This window comes from Plenodomus lingam, assembly GCF_022343315.1.
Source record: "Plenodomus lingam strain CAN1 chromosome Unknown contig_21, whole genome shotgun sequence".
NCBI lineage: Eukaryota > Fungi > Ascomycota > Dothideomycetes > Pleosporales > Leptosphaeriaceae > Plenodomus > Plenodomus lingam.
In genome coordinates, this window is record NW_027093938.1 from 1,236,694 (window position 1) to 1,253,258 (window position 16,565).

The 16,565-nt window shown below is 38.2% G+C and overlaps 3 protein-coding genes across 3 annotated transcripts; 2 read left to right on the forward strand and 1 right to left on the reverse strand.

The window, feature by feature from the left end:
• Nucleotides 1-983: 983 nt before the first annotated feature.
• On the forward strand, nucleotides 984-1,443 carry IAQ61_005303 (uncharacterized protein; the record flags this gene model as incomplete). The annotated part of the gene is made up of 2 exons (XM_003842870.2): nucleotides 984-1,068; nucleotides 1,118-1,443. 2 exons carry the CDS (start codon nucleotides 984-986, stop codon nucleotides 1,441-1,443), a joined length of 411 nt encoding a protein of 136 aa, XP_003842918.2.
• A 6,199-nt stretch (nucleotides 1,444-7,642) lies between these two features.
• On the reverse strand, nucleotides 7,643-7,858 carry IAQ61_005304 (uncharacterized protein; the record flags this gene model as incomplete). The annotated part of the gene is made up of 1 exon (XM_003842869.1): nucleotides 7,643-7,858. The coding sequence occupies one exon, from the start codon at nucleotides 7,856-7,858 to the stop codon at nucleotides 7,643-7,645; it is 216 nt and encodes a 71-aa protein (XP_003842917.1).
• A 406-nt stretch (nucleotides 7,859-8,264) lies between these two features.
• On the forward strand, nucleotides 8,265-8,621 carry IAQ61_005305 (uncharacterized protein; the record flags this gene model as incomplete). Its single annotated transcript, XM_003842868.1, has 3 exons — nucleotides 8,265-8,352; nucleotides 8,415-8,498; nucleotides 8,551-8,621. The coding sequence occupies 3 exons, from the start codon at nucleotides 8,265-8,267 to the stop codon at nucleotides 8,619-8,621; spliced, it is 243 nt and encodes an 80-aa protein (XP_003842916.1).
• Nucleotides 8,622-16,565: the final 7,944 nt, after the last annotated feature.

The window sequence follows — 16,565 nt, forward strand, 5'->3', positions numbered from 1 at the left end:
GCTGGGCCGTCTGTTCGGCCGCTGGAGGCGTTTCACACTGAGGCGGAGTCGCGCTTCCAGAAATAGCAAGGGAGAGGGTTATACCCAGTCGGTCTACATGGGCGCAAATCCGTGCCCCTTATGCCTCTCATGCCTCTCAGGCTGCCCAGCACTGTCCGGCTGTTGACCTCTTGGGCGAGACTATACTCGAAACAGTTGCACGCCCTTTCGCCATGTATTGTGGTAGACAAATCCTACTGTAGTGTCAATTAGCAAATACCTAGCATAAAAGTACATGCATGCCATGGCCATGATGCATACACACATGTCAGTAGTAAACTCACTTCCATACCTTCACCCACACACACACACACACACACCCGAACAATGCTAGGGCTGCGATAAGACCGAGTCGTAACCTGCTTACCAAGTAGTCATCCTGTCACAGGTCAGTCTTTGCCATCACACTGCATAGCACATAACATGTAGTACATATGCTACACTTACAGTACGTACCAAGAACACTGCCAGTCCTGGCTCTTCCTGGTTGTACCTACCACGGTGCTGCGGTTAACCGTATACAAGAACCTTGTGCATCGGCGGAAATAATGCGCCGATCCCCGACGCCCAACCACATAGTACACAGTATAGCGCAACATTTGAGGCTGTGCACTTTGGACACAATCCCAATCCCTTTCTTGGATAGAATAGAAAGCGGCACTCCTTGCCATTGGCTGGCATGCTAGTATCTATTGTTTATTCCTGTCCCATCCCATCTTGTGCGAAGACTTCCAGCCAGCTTGCTGGTCCTGGTAAAGCCCAGTCCCATGGGGCCTGGGCCATGTCAATCACTTCTGACTGATGTACAATAAATGTCCAACTTGAACCTGCCATGCCAGTCCAGAGCAGAGCCTTTCAGCCTGACAACTCTCGTCCTGTCCTGTTTGAACTTTTTCGTGCGCCAGACCCACGGCTGCATCCGACCGAGCGGGAGGTATGCCGTCATGTTCGACAATACCACCGTAGTTACGCCATTTGCAATCTGCGGCATTTCCCCCGGGACTCCCTTACCAATCGTCGTTCCCACTGGTTTGTCCCCTTTCCCATGGCAAGACACTGGCGCTGAGAGCTGCATCAGACGTTGGGTCTCGCGCGCGAATCACGAATCGCCATCTGCCACCCCGTTGTGTACATGGTACATGTTCCGTTAGACCTACAGTCTGGAGTAATCCCTTCTCCTGCTTCACCTATGCGATTTTGGCGAAAAGAAAAAGTCCCTCCCGAAGTGTAATTCTGCAAATTCTCATGGTGGTCACGATACGGCGTTGGCCAAACTTTCAGTTCTCTGCAAACTTTCAGTTCTCTGAACATTCGAATTTGAATCTCAGTGTTCTTTTACAAACGCTAATAGTTCCAAATGTCCCGTTCATTACAGTCGATCTGAGAAGGATTCGGCATCCCTGATGCAGATCAGGAGATTTTTGATAATGGGATTCCGGTAGATAACTTGCCCAGATTCCAGTAATCTCGGTGCATGTACCTATTGCGTCACGTTACTCCATCTTGACAGCATGTGATTGCTGTCACCTTGAATAGCTTAGTGCAACTAGACTTGCGTCCTAACACCGCCCTACACTGGACCTCTTTGTCTCTGGTTAGGGGGTTAGCTGAAAAGCTAGAAGTAGGTAAAGCATTACCTGTCCAGAGGCCTACAGCTGAGGCTACGTAGTCTAAAACATGTCAAATCCCTCTACTTACAAGGCGGGGAGGACAACAAGATCTCCTAGATCCTTACTGGGACAGCTTCCTAGTCCTATAGCGTGTAGTGCGCTAGTCTACCCTATGCCTCTAGTCGTCTTGTTATGTGGCTTGTAACAGGTTAGTGTTGCAGAAAGGAGCTCATGAGCACGATCTATGTCTCTGACGATCAATTGATCCTTATGAGGTTCTTTAATTGTCCCTGCTCGCCAAGTTGACCAAGACCTCGATCTTGATGCCAACTCATCCCATAACAGAAGCTTGGGTCAATATTAAGCATAGATATGCTCACCAAGACCAAGCGGATTACTGAGCTCGAGATATATATATTGGAACTCTTTCTTGATAGTTACAATCCAATATTCAATCTCCCAGTTCATTCCTAAGCTCGTGATTACCCAACTTCAACAGTTAGCCATAAAGCTAGTAAAGAAGAAGGAAGAAGCGTGAAGTCCTGAGTGTCGTGGACTACTAGTCTCAACAACCGCTGTCAGAACATAATGCTGTTTTCTGAGAATGAGTTACGCAAACAGTGGATGTTTGCTGTAAATCTCAAAACCAAGACAGGAATCATGGATGGGATATCAAGATTCAAGGGGTTGGTACAACCCAATGCATGGCCTAACTCGTTACTCAATTGCCGGCTTTGAGCACAACAAACGATGAGAGCTCCTTGCCTGCACAATACTCCACGCCTGCTTTGTTAACCCTTACTTATTATTAATAGTGGTAAGCACCAAGCACGCCGAGCATACTGAGAATATTGCACACTTGATTGGCTCTCACCTTGGCATAAGTATTCTGGTAAGTTTGTCGATGTACTTTGGCTGCTAAGAAATTTGCTTTGACAATTCTAAGATTTCCAAAATTCTGCCTCCTCTCGACTGTCAGCACGCAGGTCTGTTCCTACTCCTATGCGAGACCCTACGTTTGCTGCCAATTGTTGGCCGTTGGTATGAAGTACAGCACAAGATAAATAAGCTGCTGCTTACTACTGGTAAGTACACATATGCAGTGGTCATCAGGCATTAGGTTACATGAACATCGTAAATTTCTTCACCCTAATCCGGCGGTATGCAGATTGGTGGGTCGCTCGAACAAGGGGCACCTTACTTTGACAAAATTATTAATTTATTGCATGTACAGAAGTTAGAGTAGAACCAGGCGCTTATAATGAATTAGGGCTATAGGTTACTTCTCTCTTGCTCTACAGACTACAACTGCAGAACTATGTAGGTTGTAGAGCGTGAATTGAGCGCAGGTTAGAATATGTGCTGAGGGCGGCTGCATGGAGACATGTGGACTACATGTACTATAGTATGAACTCTCACAGCTAAGATCGCCATACAGGCGGTTCGGGTATAAGCCGCAGGATAATTTGAAACTGCCACAGTCCAAGGCTTGAAAATGCCTCATTCTATGGCATGCCATCTCATCATCTACCTATGTACTACCAACGCCAAGTTTCGACGTGAAAATCCATCTCATTGTAACCTAATCTGATATCAATATGCCGAGTCGGTCAGGCTCACGGTAATCGTCCGCATTCCCCTGCCCGCAACCACACTAGAACCATTCTGTGGTACTATATAAACCACAGTATATAGCCCTCTTAATACGTAGACTCTATGCAATATTCAAAGCGATTCTCAAAATTATTTTAATATCTATTCTCACTAGCGTCAAAAATGCGCTCCTCTCTCGCTGCCATCCTCTCTTTAGCTTTTGCCGCTGCTTGTGGCCAAGCCTAAAGCCTATTAGACCCATGTCACAATGAAAGTCCCGGTCTGGGAAATAGACGTATGTCTTTACCTAGCTGGATCGTATTCAATCACTAGACATTGTCCAGAGCCATGTGATCCAGGAGCTCTGGGAGCGTGCTGCCGGTGTGCGGGATTTGCGTTATGGCGTGCTTGCGTAAATATCATCTTTTCCCTACAGGTCTTGTACTATATGCTAACGAATCGTGCAGCTGATCGTATAACACTCGCGCGAGTTGCCAGGTCGAAATATCTGATGATCGATCGTGTGGCGGACCCGGAATCAGAGACCCAAATTAGAGAGATTCTGAGGAGGCACAGGCCGCGCAAGTATAAAGCTAATAACAACACGAGGTTATGGATTCTATATTTGAAATTAAAGTATTGCGGTACTCCGCTCTACTGGGTGAAACCACGGTGTATACTCTCAGCAAATACAAGGGGTCTAGGCATATTCAAACAGCTCTTGTTTCTATGCTCAAATTGCTGTTCCAAATCTTCGAGCAAACTTCTTCTCACTATTACTCAAGATGCGTGCTTCTCTTGCTGTGATAATCTCGACATTCGTTACCTATGCCTACTGTAGCTGTGCCCAGGATGGTGGTATGTACATCTTTACTTGGCTTTTATGTCATCGGTAATCCCGGTGTAGGAGAATGTGGGCTGAGATACAGTCAAGATTTAGATGAAGACCTTCCAGCTCGGAAGTCATAAACTGCTGCACCTGTAACGTTAAACCCGGGCCTAAACAGTATTATCGTATGGATTGCAAGAGTAAGAAATAGTGTTTCCCTGCCTATGGATTTTGTGATTAGATTGCCCGCAGACGATTGAACTTCTAAACTCGGCGGACGGTTTGTGAGCGTTGAGCTTGCAATGGCAGAATGTGCCCCATCCACAACCTAAATTAAGAGTGTTCGATTTCTCTAGAAAGCAAGAAGCATCTTTAAAATAGAAGTTATGATCAGTCTATTTTAGCAACTGTTTCATGACAGCTAAGAACGCTCCACACGCTATATAGTAATTTCCCCTTGCTAGGAGAAACCTGACAATCAACACCTTTCTTATATTTCCCAAATTCCCACAACCATAAGTGAATTCCAGCTAGGATGTACCTGTGACTTAGGGTCAAAACTTAATGGTAATGCGACCACTACACATCGAATCTCAATTCTAATATTCAAGAATACTATTGATTTAGTTAAGTCAGGTCAATTTGCCTATCAATTTTAGAATCTAACAATGAACGTATAGTACCAATGTTGCTGCATATAGAGATCTGCGCCACACTTTGCTGGTACTACTAACCTACGTGTACCATTTGACAAATCTCGATATCTACGTAATTATGGAATAGCTAACAGTTTGTTAGTTAGTGTTAAAGGCGTTACCACTAAGCTGTAACGACGCAGGTAGGTAGGAACGTCTAAAGGGGGTCTAATACGACTTAAAGGTATATAGGAGTGCGTGTCTGCATAGAGGTTGAACGAATTAATTCCTGCACATATACATCTTGTACGAAAGGATAAGAAGAACTTGTGTATATATCTATAAGCATAAGGCTCCTTTTATATGTAGAGGCAGAGGGGCTTTGGACTAAAGTTGGGGCGGTATTAGCTCTAGGTCTAACTTGGCTGCGCTGGTCTAAGATGGAATGAATGTTCGTTGCATAAGCATAGGGATAACATAGGAGATGGATTATTATATTGTAACTATTAAGAAGAGCATAATTATACAGAGCTTAAGCTTAGCAATAAAATTAGCCTTAATATGTATAACTATGTTTAATATTAACCCAAACTCGTATTTAAGGATAAGTAAATATGTTTTATATTTATTCTTACTAATGTTTAAAATACGCTTCTCTCTTGCTGTTATTATCTCTATAGCTTTTGCCACTGCTTTTGGCCAAGACCGAAGACCACCAGGCTGATGTAACGTGATCCACCACCGAGCGCCCACCCCCACCGAGCGCCCACCAACACCAAAATCCACCACCCACTAAATGAGGATATTGCGCCACCTACAATAGCTATTATTACAAGATTTCTTAGAGTTGCAATTATTAGATCTATTAGAGTAGATTAAATATTTTAGATTATGTAAGCAGCTTTTTAGGGGGTCTAATTAGGCGCCCACGCTGTAAAGTTGCCTCTACTACTATATCCTCTTCTACTAGCTCCTTATTAACCACCTTAGCTAGTATAATAGTAGGAGGCTTAAGGATTTACCTCTTGCCTATTTAGGATATTTTAATATTATTTTAGAGTTGCTTTTCTAGTTACTTAGTAGTTTTCTACTTATTACGTGCAGTAGCTTTTTAGGTAGCTTTCTCCTCCTGCTCTTTCTTAGTAATTACTTAATTTAGGTAACGCTCCTCTATAAGTTAAGCTTTAGCAAGCTTCTATTACTTATAAAGCTTAATTACCTTGCTTTTTTAGTATTATAGCTCCTATTCTTTAAGGTTCTTTTACTCCTAGAGCTTAAACACTTACTCTACCTTTAATAGTAAAATAAATTAGGCACTACTACTATAATTATTATTAGGGGGTAATAATAGAGGTTTACTACGCTTCCTACGCTTCTTCTTATTAGCTAGGGCAGCCCTTAGGTGTTTATTTTTGTAGTTAAGTAGAGTATTTCTTACTAATATAGTGTAGATTATCTAGCTAAGCTTCTTTAACTATTTATTATAGATATTAATTATAGTATTATAGAGTAACTACTCTATCTTTCTCTAATTGCTTGCACTTAATATTAAGGTTATACTATTACTTAAAAAAGGCTAGTTACTATTATTTATAGGTGCTTTAAACCTTAAAAGGATAATATTAAGGTTAAGTAGTAAGATACCTATTACTTTAAAAGCTATTAATATTAGCTTTTCCTTAAAGGTATTACTCTATATAGTATTAAATAACTAGTAGAAATCCCTCTTAGTAATGCTTATAAGCCCTTAGGAGCTATCTAGAAAACTAGATAGTTAAGCTTTATATAAAGCTATAAAGGGAGCAAATACTATAATATTAAGTAGCTAAAGGGTGTAAGTGCTATAAGGGGGATATATTATAAGTAGGATCTTATATTTATTATAGTACTTAATAAACTCTATTATTATATAAGATCTATAGCTATTAAGGATAAGGAGCTAGTATAAAGTATAAGCTTTAGCTTTTGTCTTATAATTAAACACCTCCTTAAGCTAGGATACCCCTAGGGTGTGGCTTGTCCACCTACTTAGTAATCCTATAAAGAAAGCTTAGTATTATAATAGGTTAAAATCTTATAACTAGGTATCCTATAGAGCTCTAGATTAGGACTAATAAATAAGGGTAGGGGTAAGAGTAGTACTATTAGCGTATATGCAAGCTATAGTAGTAATCTACTCCCTATTACTATCCTAGAGTATAGCTCTAATCTTTCTCTGCTTATAGGCGCTCTTATTAAACACACGTTTAGTTTTTAATAGTACTCTAATAAGAAAACCCTTCTTATCTATATTATAGATATACTAACTCTTAATATTATATTACTCTATTTTTTAGTGTAAAAGCTTAAAGTATAAGCTATACTTAAAGGTAGAATTAGCTTTAAAGTGGTTATAATTAAGCCTAGTAGCCTAATAGGAGATAAGATTAATATTATAGTAGTTAATAAAGCGCTATACCTAATTTTTACCTACTAGATTCCCTATTATTTTAGTTATAAAATTTTAAATAATAGTTTATATAGGGGGTAATCCTTACCTATAAAGCTCTTTAATATACTTTATAAGCTTACTTTCTTATATAGTGTTAAGTATTTAACTATTTAGTAGAGTAGTAGTACACGCCTACTAAATTTTCTAGTAGCGTCTAGATAAGGTTAACTGCAAGTAACTATACTTTTCTGCTATTTCTAAGTATATAAAATCTTCTCTAAGAGTTAAGGATTTAATTGCTGCAAGCGCGTTATTAATAGGTGCTATAGTTGTTAAGAAATTTGGTGTTGAAAATTTGGTGATTTTGGTGTTGGTGGGCGCTCGGTGGGGGTGGGCGCTTGGTGGTGGATCACGTTATACAGTAACCCTAACCTAAACTAGGTACTAGATTAGGTATCCCGAACCCATTTACGAGCCCACCACTCAATTGCAGCCGGCGTTGGAATTACTTCTTGAGGTCCGTGTCGAGCAGGTAGGAATATGAGACTTCAAATTCCAAGAAAAACTTTGTCTTTGGAACGTTATTGCCTGGTATCCAATTTTGAGAATGATCTCGGTCAAAATGGAACACTGCGCCAGTTTCCCTCGCTTGCAGTGAGCCTTGGACATCGCTTGCGCCACAGGGTAAAAGCTCAGCATTAGGAACGACCACGAGAGACATTCCCCTTCTTATTCCTCCCTGGTCTGGCGGAATATGGAGCACCTGAACATTTAGAAAACGGTCACTTGATTATATATTCAATAAAAGTAGTTTACTTTTATAGAATATATAGTATAGTAAACCCTATTTAGGTTTACTTCTTCTACCTAAACCACTTCTTAGTCTACTTTAGATAAATATGGCTACTGTAAACCGGTTTTGTACCGTAGTGTAGCTTAATGCTTGTCATTCTGCGTTCCCTCATCCGTAGACTTCCGAGCTGGAAAACTTTCGAACGGGTAAAATTCCGAGCTGGGCAGGTCAGCAGCTTGTACCTAAGCGTCCTGCAAGAAAGCTATAAATACCTCTCCTTCCTAACACAATGTTGTAAAATCATCAAGCAAATTCATTCTTACCATCACACAAGATGCGCGTCTCTCTTGCTCTACTCTTTTCTTCGTTTATTATTGCCACTAGTGCTACCGGTACCGGTCCTGATTGTGCTCCTGTTGGTAGTACGCATGTCTTTACTTAGCTACCATGAGTAACTTCAATTCCATCGCTAATCCGAGTGTAGAAGCATGTGGGCAAATAGGCTCAGGCCCATACGTGAATTGCTGCGAATGTAACTCTGGCTCAGGTTTTCTGCTGGGCTGCGTCTGTAAGTATTGATTTTTCCCTGACTGCAAATTAGAGACTAACATAGTCTGCAGATGATTCAGATAAATCTAAAGGTGATTTCTCGCGCGGAAAGTGCAGGGACTCTAGTATAAAATGTACATAGTCTGCTAGACTGTTCAAGAGAGACTCTGGCGAGGGCACAGATGGAACTTAGGAGCGGGTTAATGGCAAGGAGGTCGCGATGAAAAACACTCCATAGCTAAAGATACTGTCAACTTTAGCTAAACCGTGTTCATTTACCAGATCGTGGTCTAAAATCTAGCAACAACCCTATAAACTACGTGTGCTGTAGACATCAGGATCTGTGCTACCACTTTACTCGTACTGTGTACCATATGGTAGTATACAATAGTACTTCATCGGTGCAATGGGCGCTTGGCTTCTTAGCATGGCCACGATCTCAACCAAGTCTGCCCGACTAGCCAACCCTTAGGTACTGCAATCGAAGTGCATCACAAGGCTGACATGATTTTGGCCGATTCGCTGGCCACTTCAATTCGAGCCGACCGGGAGCAAGACACGGACATGCCGTTCCCTGCCAGTGACTTGGCTCTACCGGTACTGTTCCTCGAGTTTCCCTTCCACATTCGGTAACACGAAACTTCCAAGTACCAGACAGCTTTGCTCCGATCTTCACGAGTCTAGGCAGCCTTGCCCAAAAGTTTTACTTTTGTGTTAGTGCACTCACCCCCTACCGGTACATACACATGTTAAAAGCCCCCGCTCTAGCGCTCAAGAAAAACCAAGAGATAAGCTTATGGTGGGGTGCCTCGCATCCGACAAACACCAACACCTTAGCAAGGCAAGTTGTGTTAATAATATGCCAAAACTTTGTTATACGAACTTCTGCGTGATTAACTTGATGTAGGCGGGTCGTTGGGTGGAGTGAGGTCTTGGTGAAGGTAAGTGCTTATTTTCTCGGGGGGGTTTTTTGGGCGCTAGCGGTAGTTACCGGTACGGGAGAGCCCCGCTTTTCCAAGACTTGGCCTTGCACAACACCCGTCGCTCACTACCGTGTACACTCTGACATCGTGCCTAGCTCTGCATGCAACAATGCAAAGAAACAGAGTTCAATCCAAGCCGCCGAAGGACTTAGCGTACACGATTGCTGTGCAGATCATCATGCGAAGTTGGCGCTTGGGTTTGGGAGCGGCGTCCCAGGTTGATATGTCCCGGTAAGACGAAGATGTTAGTTCAGTAGGTACCGGGGTAGATACTGCACATACCATGGGCAAAGGTTATCTCATGAATCAGACGCTCCACTAAATGCACGCCTACAGCGCTAGCAAATATCTATAAACTTCTAGGCTAATTATATAGTTAGCGCTAAATATTAACTTCTAGGCTAATTATAGGCTACTTATATAAAGGGTTAGCGTAGCTTTAGTAGAGTATTTAAGGGAAACTAGGGTTTTTTTTAGTATAATATAACTTTAAAATATAATATAGCTATTTTTAGGATAATACTATACTAATTAACTATTAAGTAAAAATCCTTAGGGGTAGAATAGATTATACTAATAGATCTTAATTTTATATTATAACTATAAGTATAGTAATAGAACTATAATATAATAATAAACTATATTATTATATAAGCCTATTATAAACTATTTTGCGTATATAGAGTTAGCTACTATAGGCCCTAACCTCCTCCCTCCTCCCTCTCTAACCTTCTCCCTCCCTAACCTCCTCCCTCCCTAACCTCCTCCCTCCCTAACCTCCTCCCTCCCTAACCTCCTTCTTTTTCCCTACTATAATATATTGTGGAAATTTGGATCACTAAGGTTAGGAATGATTTAGGAGATGGATTATTAGATTATATCTACTACGATTAGACTTATATATATAGAGCTTTAGCTACCCTTACTAGAAGGTAAATAATTAGTAAACCTTCCTTACTAGAGCTCCTGCTTTTTATTAGGCACTTAGTAGTAAGCTAGCAGTTAATTAGATAGTAGGTTATATAGGGGTATTAACTAGGATTAATTAGGATTAAGATGCTCTATAATCTAGTTAATATCCCTCCTACAACATACCCCCTAGGTATAGGTAGATCTTTTATTATTATAGTTACGCTTATAGTTAGTAGGTAGTGTAGCTAATTAGAGCGTTATATATCTAAAGGGTTAAATTAGCTTACTCTTTAGATACTAACTAGCACGCCTTTCTTATTTAGCCTGCGCTTACGCGTGTAGATATTATCTAGATAGAGCTCTATAACTCTATCTACCTAACTATAATCTTTTACTATAGCTTAAGTTATAAGATTATATAACCCTAAAGATCTAAACTATACCTATATCCCTACTAACTAATATCTTAGTTAAAGTTAAAACCTACTACTTACACTTACTCTACCTACGCTACCCTTATTACCTCCTACGTAGCTAAAGCTATAGTTACTAAAGCTACTACTACTAAAGAAGAGTATACTACTACTAAGCGTAAGGCTATTATAGAGTGTGTAGTAGCTAAGCACGTAGCTACTACTACTATAGCTAAGATTATAAAGCTAAAGTAAGGCGCTCCTACTCTAGCTTCTACTACTCTAGCTCTAACTCTAGCTCCTGCTCCCCCCTAGACCCTACCTAAGGCCCCCACTCCTACGCCTGCTCCCTCTCTAGCTTCTAAGGAGACCCTAAGATCCTTCTACTATAGAGAGCCTAGTATTTATTATGCTAAAACTTATCTAAATTATCTACGCTTAGCGCTCTTTAATAAGTCTAATAGTAAGTGCTATAACTCTTCTAGTAGGGGGACTTAGTACTAGTAGTGCTCCTCTAGGTATAGCTATATCCTAATATATATAATCTATATAAGAATTTTTCCTTTATAATACTTTTAGTAAGATCTTATACTAATAAACTAATTAATAGCCCTAAGCTCGCCTAACGCTCTACACTATCCTTCCTAGCAAGGAAGCAGGTAGGTAAGAGCTAAGACCTTCTTAAGGATAAGAAGTAAAGGGTCTTAGTGCTCCTTAAGGAGAGTAAGGCTAAATAGTAGGAGCTAGTAAAAGCTGCTGCTGCTACTACTAAGCTTACGCGTAAGGCTGCTTCTATAGCTAAGGGTACCTAGAGCTCCTTATTAGAAAATAAGGACTCTAGCTCCTCTAAGGTTCCCCCTATAGATCCTAGGATAGGGCAACCTAGGTAGCCCCCTATAGACTCTAAGGCACGCTTTGCGCGCGTAATAAAGCTCCTTAGGGAAGCTACCTAGTTAATAATAGAAAGGTAGGCTATAGTTAGTTATTTTTATATTATATATTAATAGATCTTATATACTACCTTACTTTAATTAATGCTATATAATATATACTCTACTATTATATAACTTTAGGTGCTCCCTAAACCTTATAAATTATTATATAGTTAGGTTTTTAGTAAGCCTATTAGCTAGTATATTACTAGTAGGTAGGTAGGTAATATAGAAAGATCCCTTTATATACTCTTGCCTAAGCTATATATTTTAAATATCTATATAGCGCAGCTTAGTAGTAATCCTTTTATTATTGCCTACTACTAACCTAATAGTTTATTAATTATTACAATTAATTATCTAGGTAGTATCTAAAGTAAGGTGTATTTTAGTTAAAAAGCGTTTTAACGCTATTGCTTCTTTACTTACTTACTTAAGGGTAAGGAGCTCTGCCTTAGTAGTTAAAGTAGTAATAGTTGCTTATTAAGCTGCCTTCTAAATAATAGGTCCTCTAAAGAGCGTGATTAGGTATCTATATAATAATCGCTAAGTATTAATATTATTAGCAAATAACGCATTACTATATATTATAAGCTTATTAGGATCCCTATTCCTATATTAGATTAATTAGTATTAAGTTTAGTATAGATAGACAATTACTTAATTAACTGCATTAAAGTGTTGTTTAGATAGGTTAGTAAGGTATTAGGAGAGCTAGGAGGCTGTATAGGCAATATTAGGGCGCACTATAATTAAGGTGTAAAGGATTAATCTAACGCGCTCCTAATAGTCCTTAATCTCCTTTTTAGTAGCTTTTCTAGTGCTCTTTTTAATATCTTTACTTAATAGTAGTGTAGTAGGGAATTTTCCTATCTCTACTAGATTAAATTTCTTTGCAATCTTATTAATGTATTTATTATAAATAAGTGTTATTATCTGTCTCTTTCTATCCTAGATTACTCTTACCCCTAGAAACTAGCTTATAGGTCCCTTCTCTTCTATAGTATATCTTTGCTTTAGAGCTTAGATAACTTTATAAGCTTAGCTTGCGTAGTTTTAGTAATAGAGCGATAGGATATTGTCTATATAGAATATTAACAAGATACTGCAATCTCTGTTAAAGAATAGGCATAGCTCCTCTTTAGAAGTAATAAGCTTATTTTCTTAGAGTGTAGTTAAGAGCTTGTTATACTATAATAATAGTAAGTCTTTTAATCTATATAGAGCTTATTTAAGCTTAACGCACTTCCTAGGTATTTAATATCCTTTAGGTAGCTCGCAGATAACTATAGGGTGTTAATCCCTTAAGGTGTTAAGGAAAGCTCTAACAACGTTATATCAATATATCTTAAGGTTAAACTTGGCTCTAATAGCTATTGTAGTCCTAAAGGTTTAAGCTACTAGGGTAGCTGCGTAGGTTAAATAAATTGAGTTAGTGAGCTGTAGATCTCTGTTATAGACTGGCCTTAAGGGAGAATGCAATAAGCGTTAATAATAGTATTTAGTATCTTAAAGGAGAGATAAGCCCTCCACGCCTTTTTATAGGTGTCTAGTGTGTTCGCTTAGTAGTAGTGTTAGACTTAGTCTGTCTTGTGTTAGACCTAGGCTTAGGCATAAGCCTAAGTCCTTTACATACCCTTAACCTTCCCCTATAAACTATCGTGAAATTATCTTTCTAGGGGTTTAGGGTTATGTCTTTGTCCTCCACAATCTATATTAGGCTTTATTACTATATTTTTTAGTTTTGTTATTATATCTTTATATTCCTCCCTAATTTGTAACAGGCCTGTATATTAAGTAGTACGCGCGTGTAGTGTCTATACGCTTATTTTAGCACCCTACTATAAAAGTTCTAATATAGCTGTCCCCCCCTACTATAAATTTCCTAACTTACTTTGTTATACAACAGATTTTCCCTACTAATTAGCCCTTTCTCTAATCTTTTTCTATTAATCCTGCCTATCTAGTCTATATTATATCTTTGTCTATAGCTACTAGTGCTAGTAGTAGGGATCTACTACAAGGTAGTTAGACCCTGCGCTAGGCCTACTAAGACGAGGTGCGTACTTCTAATATTCTCCCTATGTTTCCTGCACTAACTTTTTGTTTAGCACACATCTCCCTAAAACTAGTTACTTAGTAGCTTTATTATTTCTAGTAACTTAGATAATAAGGAATATAATAGTAGCTTTATAAAGCTACTTCCCTATAATTAGTGTATTAACTAGCTTTGTCTCTTTAGTAAGTATAACTATTAGGAGGGTAGTAGTAAGTTCCCCTTAATTTTTATTTCCTTTATAGCAAGTTCTAACTATATCTAGGGCGCTTATACAAGTTGTGCTATTATAGCTATAAGACTTATACTTAGTTAGAAGCTATCCTTACTAATAATCCTAATATCTACTAAGCCCTCTATAACTAGCTTTAGTTTTGTTACAGTTACTAGGAGGATCGCCTTTATATCACAAAGAAGGGGACCCTTAGTACTTTTATAGGGAAGCCTACTAAAGGCACCTATTACTAGTTTATACTATAGTTCTACTAGCTCTACTATTATTTTAAGGATCTTATATTAAGGGCTTAAACTAATAACGCTATTGCTCTGCTTGCCCCTACTACTTACTCGCGCGCCTATAATTAGTATTAGCTTAGCGCTATTATTCTATCTACTACTAGTACTTTAGCGTTTCCTCTTTAGTCTACTATTACGCCTTTACGTAGTAGTTATAGTAATAATAATATTATATAGCTTGCTACTACTACTAGTATTACCTTCTAGCGCATTAACTAGCGTATAAACAAGACCTAGGCCTAAACTAACCTTTGTATTAATAGGCTTAAGAGCGCTGCTAAGCGCACTACCTAAGGTATTAAGACTCTTATTATTAGTATTAGTTTTCCCTTATTCTTTTTGTATCTATTCTAATATTTATTTTCTTTAGGCCTAGGGTACTACACGTTAGCAAGCTATTAAAGCACTACCCTCCTTCTAACGCTACTACTACTACTACTTATACTTATTAACTAAGTTATCCCCTACCTACACTACGCGTAAGCGTTACTACTATTACTAAGAGATATAGAGGCGTTAGAATAATATAAATAATAGTTTAGGGGGGGCTAGGGGGAGGTTAGTTATAGATAGTAATAGTATAGATACTACTACCTAATTGTTAGCTATATTATAAAACTTTAGTAGCAGGGCACTTACTTAGAGTATTATAAGGATAATTAAAAGATTTCTCTAATACCTTTCTATTTCTTAATTATAATAAAGGTCTAAGTTATTATTCTAGTTTCCTTTTGCCCTTACTTCCTAGTTTTTATATATATTAGGCTATTATTATGCGTAGCATCCCTATACTATTCCTTAAACCTATTTAGAGCCTTAGTATCCTACACTACTTTTAGTAGGTGCTATATTAGATTAATATACCCCTTCTATTTTACTAGGACTTAATACTTCCCTTTTCCTCTTATATTCTTTACACAAAGGATCTCTTCTACTTCCTATTTATCTAGTATTATATCTTTATTTTCTAGAGTAACTATTAGACCTAGTTGCAAGTCCTAAAGCTTCTAGCTTAGCAGCGGGTTATTAGTAGCTCTCTCTAGTAGATCTATATGCATAGTCTTATATAAGCTCCCTAGTAAGTCTAATACTACTATAAGTAGAGTAGGAACTTCTATTACTTTATACTTTACCTATAGCTAGTTAAACTTTTTACTTAGTTAGTTTATCTTTATATTATATATTATAAACTAAACTATATTGCCTTTTAGGAACTTTTTAGCTAGCTATTAGGACTAGTTTGTTGCTTCCTATTATTATTACTATTAGAACATAATAGCTACTTATACTAGCTCTACACCCCTCTATAGGTGTGATAAGAACGCTATAGCCTCCCTACAAGGATTCTTAGGCTTTACTAGTAGTAACATTAACTTTTGTAGCGTGTCTATAGTATACCTATTTAAAAGTAGATTTAGGCTAACACTAGTTATACTAGAGTCCCTATTATTAAGTGTAAGTTAGCAGGCTAGCAGGTAGTTAGGCTAGTTAGTCTGCTTAAAGCATACTATTATGCGCAGCACTACCTGCACCTCTTAGTTTGCCCGCTCTGTCCTGCTGTCTATCTAGGGGTAGTATATAGTAGACAGTAACTAGTTTATCTTTATTATCTAGTATAATATTATCTAGAAGGATCCTAACTAGTCTAAGCCTTAGTTAGTAATAATAGAGGATAGGAAGCCCTAGAACTACTACTAGTTATCCTAGAAGATCCTTACATAATAATTAGCTACTATAGAGACTATTACTTTAAGCTAAATATATTTAAATAATCTATTAGTAATAACTAATAGGAACTAAGGTTTACTATTATCTTTTATAGGTAGGTTAACTATAAAATCTATAGATATTTAGGACTAGTATTATAACGCAACTAGTATAGGTTATAATAGACCCTATTAGCGCTTCTAGGAGATATAAGCACTATAATAATAGTAGTTCTAAATATACTACGTAATATCTCCTAATATTCTATCCTAATAATAGTTGTAGCGTAGTATTTAAAATATTATATTCTTCCCTAGATATCCTACTAAACCTAATTTATATACTTGCTATATAATAGTAGTTATAAGGGGTTCCTATATTAGTAACTAAATAACGCCCCTCTAAAGCAAAGTGCTGTGTGCGCTAATTATATAGTCCCCTATCTATTGCTTTATATTAGCTAAAACTAGGAAAGACCTAGCGCCTTTCTAAACTATATTAAGACGCACTTAGTATATCTTATCTTCTAATACTACTTTATCCTATAGTGTCTATATATATAGGTTA